We start from the raw sequence: 7,651 nt of genomic DNA, 5'->3' as shown, positions 1-7,651 counted from the left end.
ATGATGTTTTTTGGAAGTGTTGTTGGATGATTGTGGTTTTACTGAAATCATGTGACTTTTTACACTGTTACATTGTAATATATTGTAAGATATTGCAGTTTTGAGACTTTATGGTACTTTCGAGCAGTATAACTCACCCTGTGCTGCAGTGTTATAGGAAAGTGTAGTAAAGGAATGAAGGAGCCTTTTTTCTTTTATATTCAGAACCCTGTTTGTATTGACTGGACTGTAACTGAAAATAACTAAATAAGTTGTTTCCTCTCTGGTCCGACTCTCATCAGGTGTGTTTCTGTTCTGTTTACAGAATCACTGGTTTCTATTGGAATCCAGATTGGCACATCATTCACTCAATATATGTTTAAGTTTGAAGAATCAAAACAGTTTCGTCAGCCTAAATGGGGTGAAGAGTACGGGCTGAACACCCCAAACACACCAACCTGCATTCTGTTTGATGAATATGGAGAGTTTTTAAAGTTTGGTTATGATGCGGTAATGACATACACCAGGCTGACACCGAGAGACAAGGCACAGAAACTTTACTACTTTGAAAACTTCTCACTGGAGCTCAAAGACAAGGTAAGATTTATTATTATACATATATACACTCACTGGATGCTTTATTAGGTGCACTAAACAAATTCATTACATTTTCATATTTAAAAACAATATTAAAAATGTTGTCCTATGTTTCTTGTAACTACTGAAACCGTTTATAGCCACAAGCAGAAAGTGAGACTGCATGGCCACATGGTAAAGATGGCCAATTCTCAGTACCGAAACACATATTTTCTGCAATTAAGTAACATTTTTAGTGTTTTAATGAAAAATATGATGATTTTACAGCTGTTCAAAGCTGTGTTTGCTGGTCATGTACTGGCTGTGTTTTTGAGTTCTGCTCAAAATGAGCTAAAATTGTCATTAATGAAACACGCACTACTGAAACATTTGGTAAAGTTAAGTAAAGTTAAAGAGTATAAAAGTATATATTTTGGCACTGTGTTTTGGTAGTGAGAAAACGGATTTTTTATTACTTTATTTTATAAAAAAATAAACATTAGGTTTTTATGTGTGTCATCAAATTAAAATAATATGTCATGGTAGACATTTTTGTTCAAGACAAAAAGAAGTCAAAGTCAAAGTGAACTTTATTATCATTCAGACTAAACAACAAGCAGTGCACAGCTGAACGAGATTGCGTTTCTCCATCTCTGATGTACAAAAATATACATAAATATAACAAAATGTACATAAATGGGCAAAAGTCCAAATGAGCAGCAATACCCCTTTCATCTTATTACAGGCACTAAAGTGCCATCCTTTCTAACCTTTCTGGTCACCTCTTCTTTTAACAGCACTCTGTAAGTGTTTAGGCCAAATGCCATCAGTGGTGACAGGTCTGGACTTCAGGCAGGCATTTTGTTTTACTTACGTTTTGCACAGCGTCACAACTTTTGGAAATTTTTGGGGTTGTACATTATTTCTAGTTAGCTTAACTTATTGGCTGATATGAAACAGTATACTGCACTCATCCATTAATACAACTGTCTACATTTACACAGAATCATGTAGAATAAAACATATTTTTCACTGTCAAGTGTAAATATATGAGCAAAAATACTTTTGTGGAGGTTAGCTTAGCATTCTAAGTGGTCTGTCACCTCTCAATTGGCTCACCTCTAAATATTTAATTTATAACAATGTTGACGGAACACAAAAGGTGGAAATTGGAAGTGGGTAAGTGCAGCGCCCAGACAGTCTGTGGCGGCACACAACGAAGACACAACTGGATGAGCGACAAATCAGACTGGCAGCCTCTACATTAACAGCTAGGTCAGGTCAGGAGTCACAACCCAAATGTTAAGAAGAGCCATTTTGTCCAAAAAAATCAAACCACTTTGGGAGCCGCAACATTTAAAGTCCAGTATATCTCAGTATGTGATAATGTCCTAGTATAGGCTAAACAATATAAACAAAAATGCAGATTTACTTTGCTCTGATTTAAGCTTTAGCCACAGCCGCTTTCCTCCTGTCTCCACCAGAAAACTTTTCCTCAGAAGTGGAACAGTTTCTTGTAAAATGTGTCTAAACGTTCAACTGTTTTATGAGGCTGAAGTCACTTCTCTTTCTCCAGCTTCTTGTTCGAATTTTCCCGTTCCACCTTAAATTTTGCCTGAGGTGCCAGACTGTAAATGCAGGAACATTTAAGGTAGAAATTCTAAAGAGAAGCAGGCTTCATCTTCACAACTTTCTAGTGTTTGACAGTCTCTCATTGCAGATTTAATGTACCAGGAAACCAACTGCAGTGCTTATAAATGCGAATAAGTCTATTTGTCTCCAGATGTTCATCTTAAATCTGTCTCTTTGCCTTTTCATTAGCAACTAGCTAGGCGAGACTCTTTGCGTTGCTATGTGACCTTCAGTCTGCACGCCAGGGGAAAAGAGATCTGCATAAGAGCCACACTATATGCAGGTTTTGTCACTCAAAACTAAAATATTTTGGAAACAACAAACATGAGAAACTATATTACATGTTTCCACTCATTTTCCGTCCGGTTCTACTTGCTGCCGAGCAGAAGACCATCGAGCAAGTGATGTCAGAGCTTCCACCCAACACGGAAGGGAATTACAAATTCTATCGCAACTTTTATTATCAAGGATTTGTGTCCATACTCAGTCATTGAGATCCCCCCAACTCTCTACAACAAGGCCAAAACTGCAATTATAAATTCACTAAAGAAAATGGGTAGGACAGCTGTAACGTGCTGCATGGACATCCATTGCCACAGGATTTTATTTCATCATGACTGCGCATTTTATCACATTAGAGTATCAGCCAGTGTCTCATGTGCTTCAAACAAGAGCAGTGAATGAGAGCCTTCGAGTTCACTTGCCTCATCACTTCCATTTGATTTATTAATAAAAGATACTGGAAGTAAATTCATTATGGATCATTACAAATACTTTGGTTTAAAAGTACCAAGTCCTCAGACAGTAGGAAAATAGAAATCCTGTATAGAAAAAAAGATGCATCGAGATGCATCGATAATAATTTTATAATAGCATCGCAGCCTCTGAATCGTAATTGAATTGTGAGGTGCCTAGAGATTCCCACCCCTACTAGCAACCACATCTCAGAGGATAGAATAAAATCAATAAACTATTTACTGAGAAGGTTAAATGCAATGCTGTCTTCTAATTTGGTCAAAATAAAGTACTTTAGAAGACAGCTGACTCATGCTGCCTTGAAAATCTGCCTTATAAATGCTGCCTACTTAGACAGCTGCCTCCTGAATGGACCACACTAATTATTATTATTGGTTTGCTCTTTAGGAAGTCTTGTCATACTTGTCCTTCTGCTTGTTTCTAGTTCATTTGGTATTTTTGGTACCCTTGTTTGTTTTTCGGGTTATCAAGGTTTTACCTTGTGTGTACACCTCTTTATGACTACAAGTGCTGGATTGTCCCAGTAAAGCCACTTTGCACGTGTGCTTCATCGCCACCCCGTACGTTACAGAAACCTCCACATACAAATCATACGGCAAGTAGAAAGCCCCTTATAGCCACCAAAAAGCCTTGTACCCTTAAACGGGCCCTTCCTCAAGAGTCAAGAGGCTTTTATTCCATCTATGTACAAGTACACAGTGGAGTGAAATTACGTTCCCCCAGGAACAACACAGTGCAACATGGAACAAAATAGACAAGAAAAAGTGCAAACATGACAGACATAAGTGTGCAGCACTGACACAGCACTCATTCTGAGCATGAGGTAGAATATAGTGGAATAAGTGGAATAAGGTGCAAAGATATTTAACATGCTGTGATCTGTGAGCATATGCACTCAGATTACATACCTGAGCACAGCCGGAAATCATATGGGTCGAGAGAGGAATTGTCAGGAGTGCCAGCTTTACTTTGCCTAACATGATATCCGAAGAGGCCCAGATTGCTTTTGTTGTTTCTTCACTAAGACAGTCTTCCTTGCCTTGGGCCGTTTTAATGTGGATTGTTTACTCACTCAAAGAGTGAATGGATGGTAACTCTCCCAGTCACAGTGGTCAAAGACTGTAACAATGTGGGCTAGATGAGAAAAGGAACTGGCAGAACAGGCAGAACTAAGAAGACGTGGATTCCCTATTGATTTTTTTTTTTTTATCCTGCCCTGTAAATGTTAGTCCTGTCCCTACAATTCACACCTCTAGGTCACTCAAAACCACACCTGTAACTACGAATTAGTACTAAATTCACTATGACAGCCTCGAGACAAACAGAGTCTGAGCAAAAGTAAATTAAACTCAGACTCTACTTTAAAAAGAGGAGAATAAACCTAAATCAAAACACAAGTACAGTACATGTTTTATTGCTTCACAGATTTTATTATATTGTTTTACATGTGTATTTTATAGTAATAGCATATTCTTCTATTAAAAGTATCATATATTTTAATATCATGATATCAAATAAAATAATTGACCACATCAGATCCCTATAATGATTTCGGACATAAATTACTTTTCTCCACTGAAAAAATGTTCAGATTAAACTGTAAATTGTATGGATGAGAAACGTGTTCAATAGCACTCCCTCTTGAGGTTAAGACACATGAGATGAATTCCACTGACCTGAATATTCGATATTTTGGCTCATGACTCCTTCAGTGTGAGGAATACAGACTTAATCTCATAATCTCATACACCATGTCTCCACATGTTAATCATTGTGGGGTTATATAATGGACAAAAAGTACAGACAGTACAAATAAAAATAATACTTTTTTCGAAATATTCAGCCAACAATACCGAAGTCAAAAACACATTTGTTGGAGGCAACAATCATAACAAATGGAGGCCTTCTAATAAACTCTGACTTCCTCTGATTTGTCTTCTGTTTGTGAAACTGCATCATTCTGCCACATTAAGCCTCATCAATGCAGAACTGCAGCCAAACCTTCAAATAAAAAAGTGTTTTGTGATTAATTAATTGACCAGGTTAGTCAGTGCACTTTTTTAGTGAGTTTACATACTACATTTACATACTACAAGAGTTTCAAAAAACACCCATGAATTGACAAACCTGGTTACAGAGCTTTTGAGAAATCAGTGTTACTCAGTGACATTAGGGATTAATGAGCATATGTATTATATATTTACAAATGTATTTTTTATTTTATATACATGTATATGTGTATTGTGTATTTATATATGTCGTCTGTAGGTGTTACACAGAGATCTGAAGATAACTGCCAAAAATGGTAAAACAATGACAGCTCTGAAAGTTTTCTCTGAGAGTCTAAAGTTCATGAAAGATCACGCTTTGGATGTGATTGAACGACACACATCTGGAGTGAAGTACTCTGCCTCTGATGCTACATGGGTTTTGACAGTTCCAGCCATTTGGAGCTCAGCAGCTAAACAGTTCTTCAGAGAAGCAGCTACAGAGGTGAGTGAGATCATATGTCAGAGAAATGGACATTATTTTTATTGGGCTCTGGTGATTATTTCTCAACTTGGCCCAGAATAAGAAAAGACTTTCTGTTAACTCTTTATTTCTATCGAAAGTAGTGTAAAAAACAAGAAATACATTAGCCAGAGTAGGAAGAACCATGATTCATAAACATCCTAAAAGAAGGATTGGATTTATATTAAAACATATCTTTGTGTTTAGGCTGGTCTGGTGACAGAATCTGATCCTGAAAACCTGATTGTAGCTCTGGAATCAGAAGCTGCAGGTGTTTGGTGTAAACAGCTCCCAAAGGAAGGTTTTATGGAAGGAGATCTTACAGAAGCAGAGACCATAGAGGAGATCTCAGGAACACAGTACATGGTGGTGGACTGTGGAGGTATGTAGATATTGAACTGTAATGTTATAATCGAATGGACTGGACTAGATCAAAGTTGGGATAAATCAACTATAAAAAGTAAACAAGTTAAAATACAGTTTAAAGTTCTGAAAATGATGAACAAATTAATACAGAATGTGGATTTGATACTTTTGGAAACAGCTGATTGTAGAGAAGACTATGTGAGTTGTGGTTCCTTTTTGAATGAAAGTAGAAGAGAAATTGTAAGCAGTTATGGGTCACTTAAACTGGATATTACCATATTTGTTAGGGGGAGTTTCTGAATAGCGGCAAAACGTTTTAAGATTCTATTTGGGTTGAGCAAATTTAGAAACGCAGTGCCCAATATTAGTATATAATTTAACAGTTACGTTTATGCTTCCAGCAGAAATAAATCTAAACTGTTGCTCATATTTTATTCAAGATTATTAATTCTCTTTCTGTCTTATCAGATGAAAGCATTGACATCACAGTCCATAAAATGGTGGATGGAGGTCGTCTAAAGGAGCTGCACAGGGTATCAGGAAATGACGTGGGTGGACGGAGAGTAGACAAGAACTTCATATCATTCCTCAGAGAGATATTCTCTGATGAAGTGTTCGATGAGTTTGAGAAAAGTTCTCCCAGTGAGCTGAAGAGGTTGATGTATGATTTTTCTATCTGTAAGCGTTATGACGGAGGGGTGATGGTGCAGTGTCCTTATAGCTTACAACAGCTAGCCGGGAAAGTAAAAGACGTAGAAGATTATTTTGAGGGAAACAGAGATGCTGAATGGGAAAGTGGCCAAATAGTGCTGTCAGGGGCAAAGATGAGAGCTCTACATGATGACAGTCTCAGAGGCATAGAAAGCCTGATAGAAGGAATACTGGAAAAATGCAACCTGAACATCAGATATATCTTCTTGGTTGGAGGCTTCGCCTTGATTCCTAAGGTGAACAGCTTTGTTAAAGGGAAATTTGGGTCAAAGTACAAGGTGCTCTGCCCTGTGGATGCCAAGATGGCTGTTGTGAGTGGAGCTGTTCTGCTTGGATCCATGCCGAACGTGGTTGAATCATGAATCTGAGTACTGTGATGTTTGCTTTCACTGCCTGGGAATATATTTGATGAAGGTAAAGGGTTCACCTTACTACAGCTGATTCAGCACTGTTAGTGTGAAATCTGATTAAATAACTGGATTCAGTTGTGGTCATTTTGAACATATTTATAATCTTTGGGGTTTGTCACTTGTTACATCCCTAGGATGTATGTTTTGTTTGTTTTGTTTTGTTTGCTTCTCTTTCTCTCTCTCTCCCTCTCTCTCTCTCTCTCTCTCACTCACTTATTATGAACCTGCCCACTCATGCGTGTGATTAGCTGGAGTCCCGTAATGATGCCTGCATCTGATTGGCTGGCTGCGATTGCATGGAGTATTTCTTTGACGGCTGCGCCTGATGTCCTTGAGGCTTTCCTCCATGGCGGCTTGGGGTGATTGTTTTTAGATCAGAACCGCAGCTCAGAAATGTTTGTTTTATGGTTAGTGTACTGTCTCTGTCCTCATCTCAAATGTAATAGCTTAGCTCTAACTCTTGTTCTCTAGTCAGTTATCTCTACTGTTTAGCAGTAAACTCATGATCTTCCTCTGTAACTTTCACTCTTATGCCAGCCAAGCTGTAGGAGTGGGTGCCATTGACTTTGTCTTCTGTTTTTGATATAGTCAGGGAGTTAGGGAAGACTGACTGTATTTTTGTTTGTTTATTTTCAGATAGGTAAATTCTCTAAAATCCCCAGCTAGCCTGATTATGTTTGTTGTTTTGGCTCTCTTTTGTTGTTTTTGTT

At 37.8% G+C, this 7,651-nt stretch overlaps 1 protein-coding gene across 1 annotated transcript; it reads left to right on the top strand.

Moving 5' to 3' along the window:
- Positions 1–304: 304 nt before the first annotated feature.
- LOC118803016 (heat shock 70 kDa protein 12B-like) lies at positions 305–7,263 on the top strand (the record flags this gene model as incomplete). The annotated part of the gene is made up of 4 exons (XM_036563513.1): positions 305–576; positions 5,212–5,436; positions 5,662–5,836; positions 6,289–7,263. Coding segments are annotated over 4 exons (1,277 nt in total), but the record flags the coding sequence as incomplete, so codon positions are not given.
- Between the last annotated feature and the right edge of the window lie 388 nt (positions 7,264–7,651).

Source organism: Colossoma macropomum, unplaced genomic scaffold, assembly GCF_904425465.1.
Source record: "Colossoma macropomum unplaced genomic scaffold, Colossoma_macropomum, whole genome shotgun sequence".
NCBI lineage: Eukaryota > Metazoa > Chordata > Actinopteri > Characiformes > Serrasalmidae > Colossoma > Colossoma macropomum.
Note: the sequence above shows the minus strand (reverse complement) of the source record. Positions and strands in the feature narration are given on the sequence as shown.